General features: G+C 41.5%; 2 protein-coding genes across 4 annotated transcripts in view; both read right to left on the bottom strand.

Annotated features, from left to right (window-relative positions):
- Positions 1-1856: 1856 nt before the first annotated feature.
- odc1 (ornithine decarboxylase 1) lies at positions 1857-6014 on the bottom strand. 2 transcript variants are annotated; one of them, XM_019884158.1, is made up of 11 exons: positions 5882-6014; positions 4922-5057; positions 4701-4828; positions 4438-4611; positions 4188-4360; positions 3879-4095; positions 3444-3527; positions 3208-3370; positions 3009-3121; positions 2708-2922; positions 1857-2626 (listed from the first exon to the last, which is right to left on the bottom strand). In XM_019884158.1, the coding sequence occupies exons 3-11, from the start codon at positions 4791-4793 to the stop codon at positions 2491-2493; spliced, it is 1368 nt and encodes a 455-aa protein (XP_019739717.1). In that variant the 5' UTR covers positions 4794-4828; positions 4922-5057; positions 5882-6014; the 3' UTR covers positions 1857-2490. The 2 variants fall into 2 exon arrangements, with proteins under 2 accessions (XP_019739717.1, XP_019739707.1); XM_019884148.1 differs by having other exon boundaries at positions 3009-3124; positions 5882-6013.
- An 8117-nt stretch (positions 6015-14131) lies between these two features.
- nol10 (nucleolar protein 10) overlaps positions 14132-21995 on the bottom strand; it is a 21356-nt gene continuing 13492 nt past the window's right edge. For both annotated transcript variants that reach the window (XM_019884135.1, XM_019884126.1), the window contains exons 15-21: positions 18260-18339; positions 17443-17541; positions 16762-16854; positions 16517-16687; positions 16076-16389; positions 15833-15935; positions 14132-15534 (exon numbers count right to left, since the gene is read on the bottom strand). In XM_019884135.1, the coding sequence (XP_019739694.1) occupies positions 15274-15534; positions 15833-15935; positions 16076-16389; positions 16517-16687; positions 16762-16854; positions 17443-17541; positions 18260-18339 (1121 nt within the window). In that variant the 3' untranslated portion in view covers positions 14132-15273. The remainder of the gene's footprint in view (positions 15535-15832; positions 15936-16075; positions 16390-16516; positions 16688-16761; positions 16855-17442; positions 17542-18259; positions 18340-21995) is intronic.

Here is a 21995-nt window from a genome sequence, read left to right as displayed (position 1 = left end):
GGATGAAGAGTGGAAAGGCACTCGAGCCTGACGATTTCCTCCAGGAGTAAGGAGGTATGGAAGTGTGGAGGAGAGGTGGCAGTGGCATTTCTGACTGGGTTGTTCAACAAGATCTTAGATGGTGAGTAGATGCCTGAGGAATGGAGGAGAAGTGTGCTGGTGCACATTTTTAAAAACAAGGGAGATGTGCAGAGTTGTAGTAACTGCAGAGGAATAAAGTTGAGCCATGCAATGAAACTCTGGGAAAGAGTAGTTGAAGCTAGACTAAGAGCAGAAGCATTTGTGAGCAGCAGTATGGTTTCATGCCCCCCCCCCCCCAAAAAAAAAGTATGGCAGATGCAGTATTTGCTTTCAGGATGTTGACAGGGAAGTACAAAGAGAACTGCATTGTGTCTTTGTAGATCTGGAGAAAGAGTATGACAGGGTGCCCAGAGAAGAAATATGGTATTGTATGAGGAAGTCTGGGGTGACAGAGAAGTATGTTAGAGCGGTGTGGGACATGTATGATGACTGTAAGACAGTGGTGAGGTGTGCTGTGGGTGTGACGGAGGAATTCAAGGTGGAGGTGGGACTTCACCAGGGGTCAGCTCTGAGCCCCTTCTTATTTGCTATGTTGATGGACAGGCTGACAGACGAGGTTAGACAGGAATCTCCATAAACTATGCTGTTTGCAGATGACATTGTCATCTGTAGTGAGAACAGGTGGAGGAGAAACTAGAGAGGTGGAGGTTTGCCCTGCAAAGGAGAGGAACGAAGGTCAGACGAAGCAAGACGGAGTACATATGTGTGAATGAGAGGGACCCAAGTACAAGAGTGAGGTTACAGGGAGAAGAGATAAAGAAGGTGGAGTACTTGGGGTCAACTGTCCAGAGCAATGGAGAGTGTGGAGAAGAGGTGAAGGAGCGTGTACAGGCAGGCTGGAACTGTTGGAGAAAAGTGTCAGGGGTGATGTGCGATAGAAGAGTTTCAGCGAAGATGAAAGGAAGGGTGTATCAAACTGCGGTGAGGCGAGCCATGCTGGTTGGAGTGGAGACAGTGCCACTGAAGAAAAGACAGGAGGCAGAGCTGGAGGTAGCAGAGATGAAGCTGTTGGGGTTCTCTTTGGGAGTGTCCAGTTGGATAGGATCAGGAATGAGTACATAAGAGGGACAACTCATGTTAGAGGTTTTGGAGAGAAAGTCAGAGAGGCCAGATTGAGAAGGTTTGAACATGTCCAGAGGAGAGAGGGTGAATATATTGGGAGAAGGATGCAGAGTCTTGAACTGCCAGGCAGGAGGCCGAGAGGAAGACCAGAGAGGAGGTTTACGGATGTAGTGAAAGAGGACATGAAGGTAGCTGGTGTGAGAGAAGAGGATGCATAAAACAGGGTTAGATGGAGGCAACGGATTTGGTGTGGCGACCCCTGAAGGGAAAAGAAGCAGCTATTCAAGGATTATTGCAGTGTATGCAGTGTCATTTTATCAACATGTAATACTCAAAATCAATGACTTGTTAGTTGCTGATGGAGTAGTTGACTGACTTGTGTGCAGGCAGCATGGGATCGGTTCCCACGCAGCGATGGTGTGAATGGTTGTTTGTTATGTGCCCTGCGACTGACTGGCGACCAGTTCAGGTCGTAGTTCACCAGAAGTCAGCTGGGATAGGCTCCAGCTACTCCCCCGCGACCCTGTTCAGGATAATCGGTGTTGAAAGTGGCTGGGTGGGTGTTAGCATCAAACAGGCTTCTGCCTTCTTGGTTGATTGGAACATTAGTCCCTCCTCCACCACGAGATGGAGCTATTAAACCATTGTGCAAATGGCTGACTAGTTATAATCAAGCAGAGTCTTCAAATGGTCAAAGGTAGAACATTTCTAAATCATTCAGTTTCACACCACTTTATTTTGGAAAAAAAAATACAAAACTTGCAAACGTTTCCATAGGAAAGCATCCCATCTCTTTCACAACACACGTTCTGCTTTTGAGAATACAACCACAAAATTAAGTTAAATGAGAGGAAAGAGGCAGTAATGTCTTGAGGCCATGTGGATAAATGGCTATTAAGATTTGTTTTTAACAGGGTACCACCTACCGCAAAACATGATCTAAACCACATAAGGAATGAAAACAAATAGTTGCAGCATGGAGTTTGATGGAAACACGTTCTCCTAGTAAGTGATGACTATTTAGCTTTCGTAATGACAGATTACTTAATGACTAGCCAGGCCATACAAAGTTCCTTGTATATGTGGTAAAAGAAAAGGGTTCTGTGAAATGGAGACAATTAAAAACCAACAAAAAAAAATTATAGCAGCCTTTCTTGAATGGTACCATCAAGCCACCATCTAACTGAAAATTATTAGCTTCTAAATAGAATACAGAAATGCATGCAAAATACCATTTTTCTTTTCCAAGTAACTGGCCAAGATTTTTCACAAAAATAATTAAAAAAGCTGCATCTGTAATGAAAGGCGAATGATGTGTGTTTTTATTGTCGTGAATGACTGTGCCCTTTAAACCACATGGGCCTGAGGAGACTTTGAGGGAATCTCCAAATTCCTCTCTCTTCCGCAGCAGGCTGGAACATCCAGCATGCAGGACTCTGCGGGGACCGGCAGTCCCTGGGCGCAGATCTGCTGCACATGTTGCCTAAAACCAAAAGTGACCAAAATTGAAATTAGCATCTGCACAACAAGCCCGGAACAAAATGCTTGTATGACGTTTACCAACCAGGCTGGCCGCGAAATGACGTTGTGAATATCGGGCTTCTGGAATCCATTGAATGTGGAAGAGGCGGCCACAGTGTAGGCACCCATGTTCTCGAAGAGCAGCCAGTCACCCACATGCATGTCCGGCAGGTTACACTGTTCCACTATACGATCAAGGCCATCGCATGTTGGGCCCCAGATACTGCAGCGATACATGGCCTCATCTGGCTTGGGCTTCTATGGAAGCAGAGCAGACTAACAGTTTAAAAAACATGAACGCATCATTTTCTTGTTGTTCGTAGTCCTGTTTGTTTTCAACTTACCTTGTGTAAAGTTGGCAGACAATGTGCGTGGTCATACAGAATACAGTTGAAGGACCCATACACTCCATCATTCACATAATACATGAGGCTCCTGTCAATGATCCCTTCATCTTCCTCTGTGATGGGGGGGAGAAACACCCTTAATTTCACCACGGAGTCACAACTAGCATTACATTTATAAAAACTAAACTGCCCTTACCGTCAGAGGCCGAATCGTCATCTATAAGGACCTTTTTGGCGATAATGTTAACAACCAGAGTGTAAGCAGAGGCCACATAAAATCGACCGGGTTCAGCAATGATCCTCACACCACTGTCAACAGGGAAATATTTATCCAAGGCTGGGTTGATTACTGCAGTGATCTACATAGAGGTAAATGGAGAAAATATGAAAATCAGGCTCTGAATATAAACTTGTACAAAGTAAAAAACATACCTCTTCAAATTTGATGTCTGCATCTTCTGAACCAGGAAAACCTCCTCCGATGTCCAAAAGGTTCATGCAGAAGCCTAGATCAAGCTAATAAGAAGTATTTTTTATTAATTTAAAAAAAAAAAAAAAAAAAAAAAAAAAAAAAAAAAAAAAAAAACAATGGGCACAATGAATTGAATCAACAAAACCACATGAAGACAAACACTTCTGGCTTTTGAAAAGCTCATGGTTTACAACATTAGAGAGGTATTCATTTAACTTGTTTGTACCAGGTCTACCTGCACTGCAACTGAAAGGCCCCTCCCACATGGCAAAATAAAGGCAAGGGTTGACATTTGCCAGTATGAGCCAAGCATTTTTCCTTCAACTGCCACAACTGCACTTTTATCTCATTTCTGTGGGTATATGTAGTGAGTGCATTCCAGATTTTTCACTCACCCCCATATCAAAGACACAGCGGGCATCTGCAATAGCCTGCTTGAAGGCCGCTGAGTCAGTGCAGCCACTGCCAACATGGAAGCTGACGCCGATCACGTCCAGCCCCAATTCCTTGGCCTTCTCCAGAAGGCCTCGACAAGCTTTAAGTTGGGCTCCAAATTTGATGCTCAGGCGGCAAACGGCCTTGGAGTCATCTGTGGCAATACGCAGCACCAGCCTGGAAAAACAAAGCATAAGGAATTCAGAAAGGACTGGTAGAGCACATTACACAAAAGCTTTTATAGTGCGACTGTTTACGAAAACCCATACTTGGCATTGTTATGACAGCGAGCCACTTTCATTAGCTCCATTTCACTGTCAAAGGTCATCATCTGGACCCCGTGGGCAGAAGCATACTTTATCTGAGAAACCTGCTTGCATGGGTTTGCATATATGATTCTGCTTGGATCCACTCCCAGAGACTGAACAAGCTGGATCTCAGTCTGGAGGAGAAACACGTAAACGCAGCCATTAGCTTTCAATTGTGCTCATAAGACCTCCACACGTTTCCAATAGTCACCTTGCTTGCACAGTCAAAACCAGTTCCCAATGAGGCCAGTGTCATCAAAACAGCCCGGCTGTCGTTGCACTTGACTGCATAGAAAGGAGAGACACGAGGAAGGGCCCTTGCCCAGCGCAAGTGCTTCTTCAAAACGTCCCCCAGGTCACACACATAGAAGGCATCCCTGTCATCCTGCAAGAAGGAGTACAATGGTTTGACATAGATCCATCATAACAGAAGCATAGCAAAATTAGGTAAATGTTGCCACGCCAGGATCTTACCGTCATGGATGACTCATTAATCTTCTGCTCTACAATATCCTTGGCAGAAAAGCCCTCCTCAAGGAAAGAGAAATCAAACTCGGCAGTATTCATGGTCGCAAAAAGTTCTTTAAATGGTCACTCAAAAACTACAAGAGAGGGTTGCAAAAATAGATAGTCAATGTTGAGCACCGTGCTGTAACAAAAAAAAAAAAAAAAAAGCATACAAGTGTGGTACTTACGAGATGGAATTTTTATGTCAGTTGCTCAGGTGCAGGAGATCCAAGGTGGCTCACCAGTGAAGTTAAACCCCTTTAAATAAGCCTCAAGGCCAGGGCCTGTTGAGCAGACAGTGTGTGTTCTCCTGGAGTGATGATTCTAATAAGTGAAGCAAGAACATTACAATTGGTGCATAATTTTCTTATAGGGACAAACTTAGTCTTAGTAAACGTACAGCTTTCAATGCACTGTCTGAGCATATGTTATACAAAATATTCATTATCCTAATATGGCTAACAAATACTTAAATTGCACAAGGTCGCATTAAAAAAAATGTATATTGCGTCAAATTAAGTTGCGCAAGGTCGCATTAAAAAATGTCTATTGCGTCAGTAGAATTTGACACCAAAAGACAAATAAATAAATAAATACAGAGAAAAACCCACTGAAAAGAAAGCCCCGCCCAGGAACGATTCCCTCCAATCCAGAAGAAGAGAATCTTTCGTCTTTTATGAACGACATCAAAACCGACAAATGGAAAGTGAACGAATTACATAAACGTCAGTTTGCCGGTTCCGTTTTCCATGCCAGGAGGCTACAGTCGACTGAACACGAGAGTTGATCTTAGGCGTGACTCGTGTAGCACGTTTTATGAAATGTATATAAAAAAATTAAGACAAGTCATTCTCATCAGTTAACGCCAGGCGGCTAATTCCCAATGTGCGTCCACAAGACGGCTAACTAGATACATGAAACCACTAACTTAAAACTTAAATTGCGGAGAAATCAATCCTCAAGTTCCAAACTGTTTTATAATAAAACTGGTTGTCAACATTAAACACAACGTAAAAAAAAACCCCACTATAACACGAGGGCTGTTGAGGCCATTCTCACGAGTTCGGCTAGCTAAAATTTCTCTATAAAACAAGGCCCGGAAAGAAAAGACAAAAAACACGCACACACAAACAAAATCGATGACTTACCTTAAAAAGCATTTACAAAGAGAGTTTGTCCATTAGACACAAGCGCTGGGGTGTAAAAACTGTTTTCTTTCAGACAATTGAGCCACAGCTAGCAGGCGTCCCCCACTTAGCTCCAACTGAAGTGGAAGCAGCGGATGTCCCGTCTTGCATTTATAAGGAGCTCGTTGCTACGGCAACGGAGCCAGCTGAAACCGGCCTATCATCCACGTAAGAACCGGTTTGGACTTGTCCCCCCCCCCCCCCCTCCATCAACGTGGTGGTGGAAGAAGACAACACCGTTACCAATCAGTTTAAGAATTAACTCTTTTTTTTTCTTGTAGCAGACTGTGCCTCTGACTAAATCGTGTTTTGTTCTGACTTTCTCAAAGTTTGCGCGTTATCACTTTCTTGCCTGGGCAGGAAAATTCATTTTGTATGTTTTTCTTCTTTTTAACATTTGGCACACCAGCACAACATCATTGGATGCAAAGCGCAAGAGGTAGCCCGAGTATCAAGCATACAGGGTAACCCCCATAAATCAATCCACGGTGCCTCCTATTTGTAGAATAACTCTCATTGTAGTAATTTAATATGTATATTATTGTGGTTTTAATGTGCACGAGTGAAGGAAAATGCAGGGGTTTGACTTTACCTCCTTTATTTGGTACACTTCCTCTCGAACATAACATAATAACGCCATTACAGTTTCAGCTCAAACTGAACACCATTGTAAAGGTATCATTTTTGATACAGTAGGACATGAAATGGCCCTCATCTGAGACATGGGGCAAGGATGACACCCAAATGCACTGTAAATTTAGTTTTGAGAGGAAATTGACCAGCTATCCCATTGATCACATGTAATAATTTTCTTATCATACTGATGGTTATTATAAGTACAGTATTATGTCATTTAGAGGGAATCATTTCACCACAATTGTACTTAAATTGTTGGAAAACTCATCGAGCTGATGATCCAGCATTCTGACATGACTGCAATCATGGTTAAATAAATGTAAGACAATTTGCTCTTTGTGTGTTAATCCGGGCGATTCGCTGATTTACTGGCACACTGGAGCCTGCTGCTAGCTCTGATTGACAGCAGGGTTTCAAGCGCTCATTCTCACGTAACTGTAAAGGTTCTTGACCAGTGTGATGAGATTAAGAGAGGTCACACAATGACTCAGATAGCAAGCTGTCAATAGTGTGCACCTGTCACATGACAACGACAGTCTGTGCTCCAACCCATGCATCCATCCATCCATTATCTGATCCGCTTATCCTCAAAGGGTCGCGGCGTGCTGGACCCTATGTCAGCTGTCTTCGGGCAGTAGTGGGGTAAACACTGAACTGGTTGCCAGCCAATCGCAAGGTCCTGAAGTATGTATTCTGCTCATATTTAGTTTGTTCTCTGCACATATTTGGTCATGCTGTATAACTTTCCCATGCCTGCAGGGTAGCTTTCCGTCTTTGTAACAACCATCACCTGGAATTGGAATACTCCCTGCTGACGATGCACAAACATTGGAATGGGCTAGTTGATACAAGCTGAGAATCGGTTGAGGAGAAAACGAAAGTTATGATATCACACACTTTGTGTCTCAGTACCACCCTTCTGATGGTATAAAAATGATGTGAATCTCTTCCTGCTTCGCACTCGTGACGCGCAGCCTTTGTCTGTAATTCGCGGGTGCCCGGAATATTCTGTTATTAAAAGCTTCGAAGGAACCGTTCATCGACTCCACCTTTATTTGAAGAACCAACATTCTCCTCGTCCGAAATTCAACAAACACGCGGGCAAGAGGAGGCCGCTCTTCCCCCAACAGTACACATTGACCAGAGGTGTCAAACCCATTTTCGTCCCGGGCCACATTTTAGTTACCATTTCCCTTGGAGGGCCATTATGACTGAAATCATATAAAGAAGTCAAGAATAACAATTTATTCAACTTTTTTTAGTTATTGTAATGAATTGTTTGGCAACAAGAAAATGCTTACAGTGTCTCTCTTATTTATTACTGTACATCTGAGAATTTGAAATTTTGGTACATATTTTAGCAAGCAACATGGAAGTTGCCATGTTTGATTTGCTTTCGCGGGCCACATGAAATGAGCTGGTGGGACGGATCTGGCCCCCGGGCCTTGACTTTGACACCTGTGACAAACAACCATTCGAGCTAACAATCACACCTGGGAACAATTTAGAGTGTCCCATTAACATACCATGCATGTGTGTAGAATGTGGGAGGAAACCGCGTACCCGGACTAAACCCACGCTTGCACGGAGAGAACTCCACACAGCAAGGCCGGAGCCCTGAGTCGAACCTTAGACCTATGTACTGTCTGTGGGGCAGGGGTGCCAACCAGTCATCCACTGTGCCCAGAGCAGACATAATTTATTTAAAATCTCAATACAACTCAGGAGTGGATATCAGGTATTGAACTTTTGGCAGTAGTCTGACTGAAGCTACCAATATAAAGTCAAAGTCAAATGGAGACATAAATGCAAGCAGGGGGGCCGAATTAAAAAAAAAAAAAAAAACGGATATCAGAGAGTTAAGAAAATGTTTGCCACGGTGTTAAAAAAAAAAGAAAAGAAAAGGAGTAAAAAGAGAAAAAAGAAAGCACAGTGAGCTCTACATTAGGCCTGTAGACAGCTGAAATCAAGGCCAACTTGTGTCGGAATGATGGAAGCACAAAAATATTGTGAGGAAACAATTCATGCTCCAAAGCATATCACATCATGCATCATATATTGTGGCACTTGCGTGTTGAATCGTTTCACTTGTTGAAGACAAACATGACGGCAGCAAGAATCATAAACAAGCAGTAACTGAGGCTGGCTGCACTGAAGCAACTCTGATGCCCAGGCAGGAAGTGGGCACACAATAAGCACTAATTGATTTGCGAGCGCATCTTTGGTATGTTTTGGTCCAAATCACAAGATCACAGCAATTAGATAAATTAGTAAGGCCGGGATGAAATATTTACTCTAGCTGCTCTCTGGATCAGCTCTTGTAATGTCTGTATCTTATCAATGTGAATTTATTAATTTGCTCCTAGGAGTGCTGTGACATGACCTTGCTTTTTGCAAGACCACACAGAAGACAAGCACGGCAGTCGTTATGTTATCAAAAACGTGATATGATTAAACCCTGATCACGGACTAAATTGAACAGTGCTGATGTGTGCTCCCTGAGAAATCAGTCGTGATTCTCCGATATATACTTTAAATGCCTCAAATGTCTGCACTGTTTTAAGCAAACTAAATGGAGTACACTATACAAATAATGACAAGCATGACTTGGATTCAGTGAACCCAAAATTAACAGCTAGGTTGAACAACAGATTTCCATAAATTTGACATGTCAATTCATTGACTCAAGAGAAAAAAAAAATCTACAAAGATGATACATTTTTAAGCAGTCTATTATCATGCCATAATATAAAGTGTCACGACAAGTAGAGTCCTCTCCAAAAGAATGAAAACGGCAAGGTCAATTTCTTTGTTTTGATTGTATGGGTATATCAGATGGAAAGATGAATATGAGACAAAAGTTCAGAATTCCAGTTTTTCTTTCATGGTATTTACCGGTACATCTAGATATTTTCAACAACTCAGTACAGACCACTTTTGCACATGATGGATGCAGCAGAATGATTCCTGAAGTCTACTAAAGCCCTTTGTCTGGCAATGGACAGAAAAATGCATTTGAAGCATGCACCAGTTTAGCAAAGTTCACAGCTCGCAATCTTGATCCAGTTTTTGCAAAAAAGGGTTACGCCACCAAATATTACATGTTAAATGCAGTTCATTTAATAATGAAATGTACTGTAATACCTTTCCTCACTTGAAAAGTGACTGAAATAGAAGGTGTGCTGTCTTGAGTTGGTTCACACACGTAGACGTAAATAACATAAAATACAAGCTGGATTTCTTAACTTTTATCTGATATTCATCTTTTCATCTGAAATCCAAATGGCTTTTGCATATAACAAAAACAAAGGAATTGACCTTGCCGTTCCAATACTTTTGGAGGGGACTGAACATGATATCTCCTTGAATGGCCTTTTGGTCACATTGCTATGTTCCAATGAGCTGCTGCCAGCAAAGTCTGATGTTGGTTGTTCATTTATCCGGTTAAATCGGTCAAGGGGTCAGAGGTTAAAAATCACAGGTGTTAAGCAGGTAAACCCAAGGAAGTCTTGACCTCAAAGTCCTTAAGTGTTTGATTGGCCCAGACTGCTATTTCCAAGACTGCGCTGGCGATCACTTGTTTGTCTGGCGCTGGACCCAAATTAGCAGATGCTACGTGCGGTTTTCATTCATTTTATTATCATGTTGATTTCAATGCTTAATGTCCATGCAGAGCCTTAAGCAGCATGTTGACACACTGGTAACTTAATCAAATTAAAATTCTCTGGCTACAGCAGACTACATCCAGATAATCAGACTTAAAAACAAGCAAGCATAAACGATTGTTGTTTTTGCACATTTCAAAATCTGCGAAAATTACGATGACACGGCCACTTATTTCCACAAAAATAGATGGCCTGGTTCACTACAACACGGTTGTAAATCATAGCAGCATCGTAAAGCTTTGTTCATTTTCAACTCATGAAACGGGTAACAAAAAGCACTCGTTATGCTTTGAAATGATGGCAGTATATTGTGTGCATGGCGCAATATGAAGTTTTTCTTCCATGTTTACAGGATGCGCTGAACACAGTGAAGCAGTGTGTTTGTGGGCAGGTGTTCGAGCTTGTGTTGATTCACAGCACTGATCATTTTGGTTGTACTTTGTACAATTGAAATGGCACCTCATTTTGGGGACAAATGGTTGGATTATGAGGCGACAAGTTGTGGATACAGAAAGGAGAGGTTTGTGTTGCTTGGCACTTGTTGACTATTAATGGATTTGGTGGAACAATATCAGAAAATAGTGTCAAGATGTGTACGCATGCCCGGTGCTGACATTATTATTATTTTTTTGTCAGTATTTAATCGGCACAGTGTAGAATAAAAGTCATGTAGACTCATCATTCGGTTGAGTTCCTGTGAATTTGTTCGCTTAGCAATGCATTGACCAAAAAAAAAAAAAAGTGATCACATTTCAACAGAGCGTTTTTTTACGCCTTTCTGGGGCACAGTTTGAAAGATCGGTGAACACTCGACATCAGCACTTTTTCTTCCTTTGATCCTTTTGGAGGAAGACCAGACAGATTGATGCACAGACTAACTCCTTCACTCAGAACTGCAGGGGATGAAAAGAGTAGACAGGGGGGAAAAATACATTTCACCCACAGATGATGATTACAAAGATGACCTGCACAGGAATTCGACTGGATCATTGTCCTCAGTTACCCTAATGGAGGTTAAATGACCTTTAGAGGTCAAGTGAAGTAAACTTGGCCAAGGCTCTTTTGAGTAATATTTCGGGCTAAAACTATTTCAAGCATACTTTAGTTTTTTTTTTAACACAACCCACCCAGGTGCATAGTTAGACCCATAGCAACCCGCTTAACAACGAAAATGCTTTTGTTCGGCAATCTTCAGCGAGTGACGTCACTTACAGAATGCCGAGTCGCCAGTCAGCCATTGTAATGCATTGTTGATTTTCCCGTTAACTGATCTTTGCAATTGTTATCGAGTTATTCGGCAAAATGCGCAGATGTTCACATTCAGGCAAACAGTTGTTTGAGTGACCAAAAGAAAAGAATGTGGCATGTGAATGGATTGCAAAATTGGAACTGGACTGCAAAATTGGAACGATAGTCTCACTCTCGCAAAGCAAATGAATTTCACGGCAGTGTCGACGAGCATTCTTTGTCACAAGCGCTAAGAAGACCTCCGTTATCTCTCAACCTGATGTGCAAAAAGCTGATGTGATAACCAATGAATAACTCTGGTTGTTGTTCATGAAAAAATTTGATTCCAAGTCCGTGTACAGGGATGGAATCTTGTCCGAAAACATTCAAACTATTTAAGTCCATGGATGGAATCCTCTGAAATGGTTGGCAATTAACAACGCTCCCGATACAATGTGCGGAGCAGCCAACAACGCAACAGAACTACCTTAGCAATGACAATGTAGGACACCAACCCACTATAATGGGTGCCTCAGTGCTAGCGGAAATGCATGGGCTAAGTAAATAATCCCATCGTGCGCAATTTACAGCACGACACAGTATCGAAATGCAAACAATACACTGCACCATGGGCGTCATTAGGCCTATTTTAGGGAGGCTTCAGCCTCCCTAAAAATGTCTTTAGCCCCCCTAAATAATTTCATTGCATTATTTAAAAAAAAGTATTATTTATTTTTCCTGTACTTTTGCTAATATATTGCATCAAATTCAATGTAATGTGGCCATTTTAAATTATATTTCGATAACCTGCCCTTATTGTGATGTTAAATCTCCCAGGTTTCCTGAACGCAACAGGTGTTGCGTTAGCATTTGAAGTGTCTGTCACCATCGCCACATCAAATGCTAACGCAACAACTGACAGTTCATTGCCGAAAGTCAGGTTAAGTCGACAGCATGGATATTCGACAGTTTTTTAGAAAGGTAAATTAAGTATTCAATGCATCCATGCTGGTAAAACTAGTAGTGACTATAGTCCGCTGAAATATCTCCAGTAACAGCAGAAACTGCACTGTAACAAGTGTTCACTTTTGGATAAATTAAGGGGGGCTCTGCTGGACAGGTGAGTCTATCAGATCTCAAGGCTAATTTTACTTGCAAGGCTGTTGCCAAAATGCAATCGGAGCTTACAGTCAGTATTGAGCAGCAAACTTGTGTTTTTCCAAAGTGATGAAGCTTTTGCATCTCATTGTACTAACTTAAATTGCATATCACGGCAGACATCTCAAAATACATAGTCTTCTGGGGGCTAGGCATATATTAATACATTTTGGTAGAGAGGAATATAGGCCTACTGTCATATAGGTTATGTTATCGGGCATCCTTCTAATTCCCTTGAACAACCAAGATTGAACTTTTGAACTCTTTATAATTTCTATTATCTAGTCCAGTTAAAGTCCAGGGGAGGAAGCCCCATCATAGTAAAGACGATACTAATGTGATGTATGTAGTTCTTCTTAGCCTCTTCATTTTGCTCTCAAAGTGCACGGAATTGATGGATTTTTAACAGAATGTAGAAAAAAATTCTCCCGGGGGGGCATGCCCCCGGACCCCCCTAAAGGGGCTGTGTTCCCCTTGGGGCTAAGCCCCCCTTGTTCTTGAAACCTAGTGACGCCCCTGCACTGCACATTTTCCGCATCCTGAGTATCTGGCTCATACATGTATGAATGGTCCAACATACATTTTGCCAATCACCTCATCTTCCTCCGACTCTTCAAACATCTGGATCCTTTCAGATAAATTTCAAACTTTCCGCTTCCCGAATCGATTTTTGACTCACTTTGAACACTTTCCACAGTGAGCCGGGCTATTGTTGTCTTGATGTGATGTCACACTTCTGGGTTTGTCGCTGGTTTGGATCTCACTTTGGGAAAACGATTACTTTGTCAAATTTACGAAATAGATTTTTTATGCTTTATTAAATGCCTTTTGTTTAATTACTTTGTGACCTAAATATATTTTGTTTGGGATTTTCTAAAATTACTTCACGCTTGACCTTTAAATTAGATAAATGCTGAATTTATTTTTATATTTATTATTTTTTTTAAAGGGACAGTGCATATTGAAGCCACAGGCAAACTTCCATCTGTAATCCAGTCAGGCCTGAATTTGAACATTTTCGGTGTTCCTTCAGCGTTTTTCATCTATGTAAATATTATGTAATCATCTGCTTATATTTCAATATTAATATCTGTGCAAATGTTATTTTTACAGGAAAGAAGAAACGTCATTGACACGTATGTAATGGCGTGCATAATCGGGGATATCACGAGATTCTGTTTCAGGAAGGAATGAGTCAAATCTGTAGTGATTGTCTATAGTTTTGGACGTTTTTAAATTTCTGCTTCAGACACATGATGCAGTCGCTCATTTTTACTGGGGTTCACCGGCTAATTTGATTTTTGCAAAGTCGATTTTTTTCATTAAACACCATCACCTTTTCATTACTCAGAATATAGTACCGTACATCAAAATTTTGTGGCCTAACTCAGGCGAAAAAAAAAGTGGCGAAAATTATGACGTATTAGGGCCACATTGAAATGCAAAATTGCAATCACTATAAAGTACAGTACAGTAGTTTAGTGGTTCTATGATGCGTACGTCCAGCCCTGACCCATCGGATCTCTTGCCTTAATCATCACATTTCCTTTAATAGGGTTTATACGCAACATGCTGGCACACATTGCACTGGGTGTTTTTTTTTGATGGATGTATTTGATTTTTAAACAGGCCCAAATTGACACCAAGTACTTGTGTAAGTATACCGAATGCATCATGATGTCAATCTCGATACTTTTTGGTGACACTTTTGTATGGTGGCATGCAGGTATAACATGGGTGCCTCGGCTCAGTTAAGGTTGGGAAACACGGAATCAGACAACCCCGTCATGGCACAGAACATTGCTTCAACATAGCTGATTAGATAACACGGTTGAATGTATCAAACTGCACTTCCACATCCCAGTGGGAACCTCATCTATTCCCATATCCCATATTATTTCTGTCACTGCTGCTTGACCCACTTCTTGCAGACAGTCTGTTGTCATGGTGAAGCATTGTGAATGGAAAATGAAACAAATTACCCAATATTTTCCTTTATGTTGATTGATGCTAAAGTGGGACAAATCAGTCTTCACTTCTGCGTTGTTAAATTTTGCATACCTTGCAATTAAATTAAATCTGGCGCTTTTGGAGTAAATGTCCATAATATTGTATTTGTACTGACATGGCGCTCCAGTCAATCCCTCATTGGAAGAGTACCACTATTTTCTTTAAAGCACAATGGCTAAGATGACATGAGCCTGGGGGAGCTACACCACATTTGAAAAAGGTCAATGGTGGTCGAGAAGGGGGTTCACGCCATCCATCCCATTGGGGACAGGAAGAAGGGGGGAGGGGGGACACAAGCATTCCGATTTCCAAGAACTACAGTTGTTGGCAGGGTGAAAGGGGAAAAAAAACCCACTCACATTTCTCTCCTCCCCTTCTTTCATGACTGACGCAAGTAGGTGCGTAGCTGCTCCAAAGAATACCACAGCTAGTTGGCAAAGAGAGAACAGGCAAGAATATTTTCACAGTTTGAGTTGTTTTAAGAGCCTGTGATTAGTTTTGGCAACGAAAAGAAAACAGAATATTAGATCATTATGTATTTTTTTTTTTACTAAAAATAATTTTTGAGCAAATACCACCCAAAAATGTTTTCCAAGAAAGAAAGAAACAAACAATGAAATCAATAAAATAAAAATGACAAGGTCGAGTGGTAGTAACTCATCTGTTCATAGCCATGGCCACTTTTAAAAACAACAGTTCAGCTATTTCGGACATCTGTCTAATTGGTGTAACTTTGGCTTGAGGCAGTTGCAGATGGGTATTGGCTCCGTAGAGCCTTCCTCTTCCTCTTCCTCGTCCTCGTCCTCGACCCCAACCCCTCCCACGCGCACTGCTCAGGTGCCCGGCCGAGCGCCTCAGCTTCTTCCTCTCCTCATGGTGGTCCCGTTCTGCCTGCTGCTGCTTCCGTTGCTGCTCAGACTGAGACACAGACACACACACACACACACGGGGGTGGGGGGGTTGTTATTCAATCTCTGTTTCATTCTTTTTTGCTGATTTGTTTTTTTTTTGGGCAGAGGTAGGCAAAGACTGGTTTAAAGTTTGGGCCAGATAGGCTTCTGGGTCTGGCTGTTTGGCATTTTCTTAGCCAGCTGTGGATGTTGCCAATCTAATAATATCTCGCCTTGAAAAGATTTATATTCCTCCCCATCAAGGCATGTCATTGCAAAGTCATTGATAGAATTTTATGGGGTCCAGTAAGACGTGGGCGGGCTACCTTTTTCAGTGTAAAAGTAAGCTGCTTGCTTCCCACTGTGGCGTCAGCCATGTTGCTGGTTCCAGAGTGCTGCTCTAACTTCAGTCGTTCCTCCAGGGAAGCCCTGAGGCACACACATGAACAAAAAAACATTTTCATTGAGCAGAGTGCTGAAAATGTGCACAGTAAGTGTGTGTTTGACCTATTTCATGTTGATGAGCTCTCTACAATTATGATTTGAGCCCTTTTGGGAATAGGACATACTTCTGAAGTTTCTGCTTGCGGGAGACATCATTAAAACCACGGAACTCCTCCCCACTTTTAATCTGATAGAACTGAGGCTGGCTCGTCTTCTTGTTCTCAGTCGTGATCGAGTTTTTCTCTCCTTCGCTGCTTTTGCTCTCCAGCAGGACCGTGTTACGGTCGGCGTCCTTCCTCTGTTTCCGCCGGCGATCTCGGGCCTCCTCATTGAGCAATCTTCGCTGCTCTCTCACTTCCTCCACCCAGCTCTTGTCATCATCTGAGCTTTCCTCTTCAGAGCTCGCTCGACCCTCCTCCTCGTCATTTTCTTGGGCATCCTATAAAAAGGTGGCAGAATCATTGGTGCTTATTTTCTTGAGAGTGAAGGCTAATTGTATTTCAAACTGTGGTACTCATTTGTAATGTCTGCTTCCTGACAAGCTTTTCGTTAAGTGCAGCATTCACCTGGAAGGTGGCATCCTGAGCTAGTAGCCGCAGCTTCTTCTTCCTCTTCTGGCTGACTTTGGAGACGATGGGATTGAGCAAGCGGAACTCCTCGCTCTGCTCATCCACTTGATAGTCTGGGTTTTCAAACATCACTTTGAAACGGCTATCGCCTAAAACGGTGGGTAGGGCCTGCAATTTCAACAGCAAAATTAGAATTGCAAATTCGGTGACGCCGGCAAGTGCTGTTATCCAAGTCTGCCTACCTTGCCCTTCTTTTTCCTGGCAGTCAGCTCTATTTCATCATCACCCTCCTCCATCAGCTTCAGAGCCAGCTCCTTGTTGACTTTCGGCAATGTCTGATTCAGGCACAAAGAGCAACACCACAAATTGCTAATTATTGTGACAGTGCACAGCTTGCTTCTGACAAAATCATTTGGATTGCAGTTATGTGGTGACTGACAGTTTGCTCTGATTAAACAGTTATTGGTGCTTGAAGGCATACAGTAGTTTCAAAGTAGTTTTTATGAAGCCCACATTGTTTTCTTTTTCTTCAAGATTACCGGTAAATATCAACTTCCTAAACCAAACAAGCAACCCAAGGCAGAGCTCACCATCAGTTTTATTCTTTAAGTGTCAACATATAAATTTAACAGGTTCCAGGTTAATTGAGGGGTGTGTCTTTTCATGTTTTGCACAGAGCAATTCTCAAAGCCTTTTGTTTGGTAAGTTTGGTAGAGTTTAAGGAATCAAATATTGAATTGCAGTTTTAAAGTGTGGTAATTAAATAACAGAGGTGCTTCTTGTTCTCTTTTAGTTCATTTTTTTTTTTTTAAGCTGTGAAAGTTTATTTCTTCACACAGAAATTTGGCACCCTATGCTCAACAATGTGCTGTAGCTACAAACGCAAACTGGAAGAATCTTGTCATGGTCTCGGAATTTCTCACCTTAACCTGCACTCTCTGGGTCCTCGTCTCCGCAATCTTTTGCCGGATCTTATCCTTGCGATACTCCTCGTATGCAAAAGGATTTGCCATGCTTTTGACCTGGGGGGGGACAAAAAAAAAAAAAAAAACATCCACATTTGTGCGCAACACATTTTGAATTGAAATTATGCTCATTATCAAAATGATCATTTCTATGGGTTGCACTTCGTATCGGTCAACAGCAAATTTGAATCAGAGATGGCTTTATGTGTCCCTAAAGGTCTTTTTGATGCTGATTTCAAAAGGATCTTAGCAACTCAGGTTTTTGAGATATTTTCATTTTTTCTTTTTAAGTTTTGACATTTAAAAGCTTGCCCGATATGGATTTAACATGCATTGCAATCAAGTATCATATCATATCAAATACAATAAAGTTGTATCCAATCCAATCCAATAGCTATGACGTTTCAGAAATAAAATACACCTGTTGCTGAACCTAACCACTGAATTCATAAATATTACAAAATATAGAACTACTTTATATCTTATTTTATTATTATGAAAATGTGATGTGTTAATGAAAAAAACGAGGGCCAATTCTGAATCCGGAAAGAAAAAAAAAATCTGCAAAAGCTTACTTGCACTTATGATTAAAAATTTCAGTCAATATTTGTTGACCGGTCTTATTTTTAAAAATTGTTCAGCCGGAAGCATTTATGATAAAAAATTTCAGTCAATATTTGTTGACCAGTGTTATTTTAAGAATTGTTCAGCCGGAATCATTTACCAGCAACGGCTGTGAAGGAAATATTCCACCTGTAGCGCAGCAACATCATACCTTATGATACAGCCTAATGTCCATGAAATAGCCATGCATGTACGCCCTCAGGAGGGATGATCCCACAAGATGAGACAAACCTACACAAGAAAAAAAAAATGAAGCAAGCATTGATTTAGTTTCAAAGATATTTGTGGCAGAATTCTAAATGGAAATATGGATTCAGGATTTCATCAAGTACATGATGCGATGGAAAAGAGTTGTCAGGAAGACAAATTGCCTTTGCCTCCGTGCAATCAATGCTCTTGGAATCCTGCATGGACAACGAAATTTAATCCCTAATGTTGTCTCTGAGCAGTGACAAATGCATGTATCTTCAAATTTGCTGGAGGCGCTTTGAAATGAATACTGTCGGGAGTTATTCGGCAGAGCGAGCCCCTTCCAGCCATTTCCACGCAGCTAACTACAAGGGACATTATGCAGTACTGTAGCACTTTTCAACCCATTGAATAAAAGAGTCTTCCCACCGTGAGATGGCTCAATCTGACAGAATAGCATACATTTCTTGCTTCATAGTACGTAAATGTTCTTGACTTAAGGTTACGTAACAGGCCACGTTACGCAGCTTCTGTAAATCAACACCCCTGCTCCGCACCGTTATTTGACAGCAGCCAACCACTTCTTTGCTTCTTGTCATTTGATCTCTTGACTGCTGAGCCTGCATTCCAATGTTCATTCAACCCTTCCACAGGGGTACGGCCCCACCCCTCCAGACTCCCTTCCCCATGAGAAGGCCTCAGAAGCTCTGCTCAGCCACCTGTGATTCATCCAAAGTTAGGCTGACGTTAAATAGGGAGGTTCTCCCCTGTCCCACAAGCATTATCAACCTGAACACTTTTTCAGTAAGAGTCTACCAAAAACAGTCATGCATTACAAAGGGGACATAGTATTGTAGAAAATATATTTTTTCATTTCTTCCACACAAATAGTCGGGACCCTGGAGTGCTCACTGAATGTGAAATTTAACAACCAAGTACATGTTTAGTTATGTGCCTAATTCTGAAAATGTATCTTTACAAAGGTGTTCGGAAATTTGCCAGATTGTGACATTGCAATTACATAACCCTCACAACATGATAGGGCAGCAAGACTGCTATCGCTTCGGCCAGTGTTTCTCAAACTTTTGACATTATGTAGCACCCCCCAACCCCCCAAAAAAATCCTGGCCCTACAGGTGCCACCAGGCCTGTCACCAGACCACCGCCTTCATAGGGACACATGAAATGCATGGGGAGCCCAATTATTATCACCCAATAAACTACTGCATGCATGTGTGCATGTGTGGCTCGAATGCAACAGTGCAAACACACATACAGTACAGGCTTCGAAGCTACTTTGTGGCACAACAGCCTGTTGCATATTAGATTCCAATCAATCAATCAAAGCACTATTATTTCTTGACATTTATAATGTCTGAGTGATAAATAACTCAACGACACTAGTATTTTTCAACCCAAATATAGAAACTACGATTGTAGGGGAGTTCTTCACTTGAGGCCAATTCAAAATGATTCCCAATAAATACAGAGGGCATGCGTTTGTCTTTCCTTACTCTTGTCCAGTTTTCCTCATTCATTTCACTTCTATCTTCACACAACAGTTGTACATTATTGTGGGCTATGAATTTTTGGTTATGGGTGTGTTTTGTGGCTTTCCTAAACAAAGACATAAACTAGGCCAATAAACATGTACACCACATTGGTTAAGACATAAGTCATATTAAACAAAGCGTAGTTAAACTAACGACATTTAAGATAAGATAAGAAAACCTTTATTAGTCTCACAATGGAGAAATTCCCAATTCACAGCAGCAAAGTTATGAAAGGAAGAAGTAGAACAACAAAATATAGAAGCAGCACTTCCAGTTTGTGCTTATTGTGACACTGCATTGGTGCCACTATCGGGACTTGACTTGGTGACAATTTAACGATCACTACGCGGTAACGTGGGAACATGGAAAACATTGCACAAAACATTGAAACAAAACATTTTGGTGGAACAGATTATAGCCAGTTGTAACGCTCTGCTTAGAGACACCGAAATAAGAATGACACAACCCACTGGTCTCAACTCAACTGTATTTATAGAGCACTTTAAAACAACCACTGCTGTGTACAAAGTGCCGTACATGGAGCAAATATCATAGATACAACAATAAACAAAGCAAATTAATAACGAAGACAGTAGAAAGCACAAAGACAGTAAAACTAAGATCAAGTCTGAGTCATGCTGAGTCAAAAACCAAATAATATGAATGAGTTTTGAGATTAGTTTTAAAGATGTGCAGCGAGGGGGGGCTTGGTCATCACACTGCTAAACGAACTCACAACACTGCGCACACTAGCCCTTATTCAGACCCCTGGGGTGGGGTATGAGTAATTTCAGGCTTTACTGTAACTATAGAAAACACCAAAAATGGAATAAATACAAATTTACTGTACTAAAAAGTTAAATACACCTGAACTGTATGTAGGTTTTGATTCTTTCACATACCAGTTGAGAACTCGTACTCCACTAGTAGTACTCCAACCAAATTGTGAGAAAGACTGGCCTAGCCCACTTGAGTCTGGCTGACAGACTATGCGGAAGCACTTTTATGTCAACGCCAAAAGGTAAGCAGAGCTGTAGTGTTAGCACAGATTAGCAGGACCAACCAGTGCTACTAGGATTACCATCTGCAGTGATCATTTTACAGTTTAACCCCAGCGAGTCCCAGGGACTCGCTGATCAGAAAAGTATGAGTGCCATTATGCATTTCGAGAGTCCCAAATTTCGAATTCTGAAATGGTCTACTTATTCAATTGCATAAGATAATAACACAAACAACAACAACAATATACATTGATAATAGTTTTATTTCTTATAAACAAATGCCGCAAAAATTTAATTAATTCAGGTAGACAAGATTTGCTGAGAAATAGGTTCTTATTTCATCCTATGGTTCAGTCGTTGAGTTCATAATTTCTCCTCTCTTTACTCTGCTTCCACTGATGCAAGATTTTCTCAAAGTCAACTTATTATCGCAAAAAAAGATCCAACTTTAGCTGCTTCCTCTGTGATATCTCAGCAATAAACTTTCGCAACACTTGTCCGCAACACTTGTTATAACGTTACACAACTTGGCAATCGTCTGCTTTCCATGAGGTTAAAGGCCGATCACGCCAATCTCATCTTGCGAGAACGGAAATCTCGTCACACGAGATTACTTAACGCGAGATCAAAACAACAATGGCGGCGATTGCCGAACTGCGACGCTTGTTTTGACTGAGAAATTTCCTTGCATCCCAAAAACGCACATTATTTGGAACTGTGCGTCCCGCGAGAAAATTATGCGTCTAGGACGCGGGACGCAGAGGTAACGAGATGACTGCATCTGAGATCCGGTACTTCAGCAAAGTTGTTGATGTGAGTTTTGAGATACAGTATAATACAGTATTTCTGTTGAGGGGGAAAAATACAATTGACTCTTTCTGGGTGATTGTTTCATTAGAGGGAAATCGTAGAAAGGGTTCTGTCAGTCATCATCTGTACCTGTGGGTAAAAACAAAAAACAAAAAAGGACGTTTCGCTTCTCTCACAGAAGCTTCGTCAGCGGTAGACAACCCTGAAGTCTCCGTGAAGACTCCGGGAAGTTGCTCTGCGCTAAAAAGCTGAGCGTGGCCTGTTTGAGGACTGGGTGGGGATGGTTAGTCACGCCCCTATGGTGAAGAGGCCCATTGATTTCTAAATTCCCTAT

The sequence above is a fragment of the Hippocampus comes genome, unplaced genomic scaffold (genome assembly GCF_001891065.2).
Source record: "Hippocampus comes isolate QL1 unplaced genomic scaffold, H_comes_QL1_v1.1 scaffold331, whole genome shotgun sequence".
NCBI classification, from domain to species: domain Eukaryota; kingdom Metazoa; phylum Chordata; class Actinopteri; order Syngnathiformes; family Syngnathidae; genus Hippocampus; species Hippocampus comes.
The sequence above is the reverse complement of the archived record's forward strand: the minus strand, read 5'-3'. Positions and strand labels throughout refer to the sequence as shown.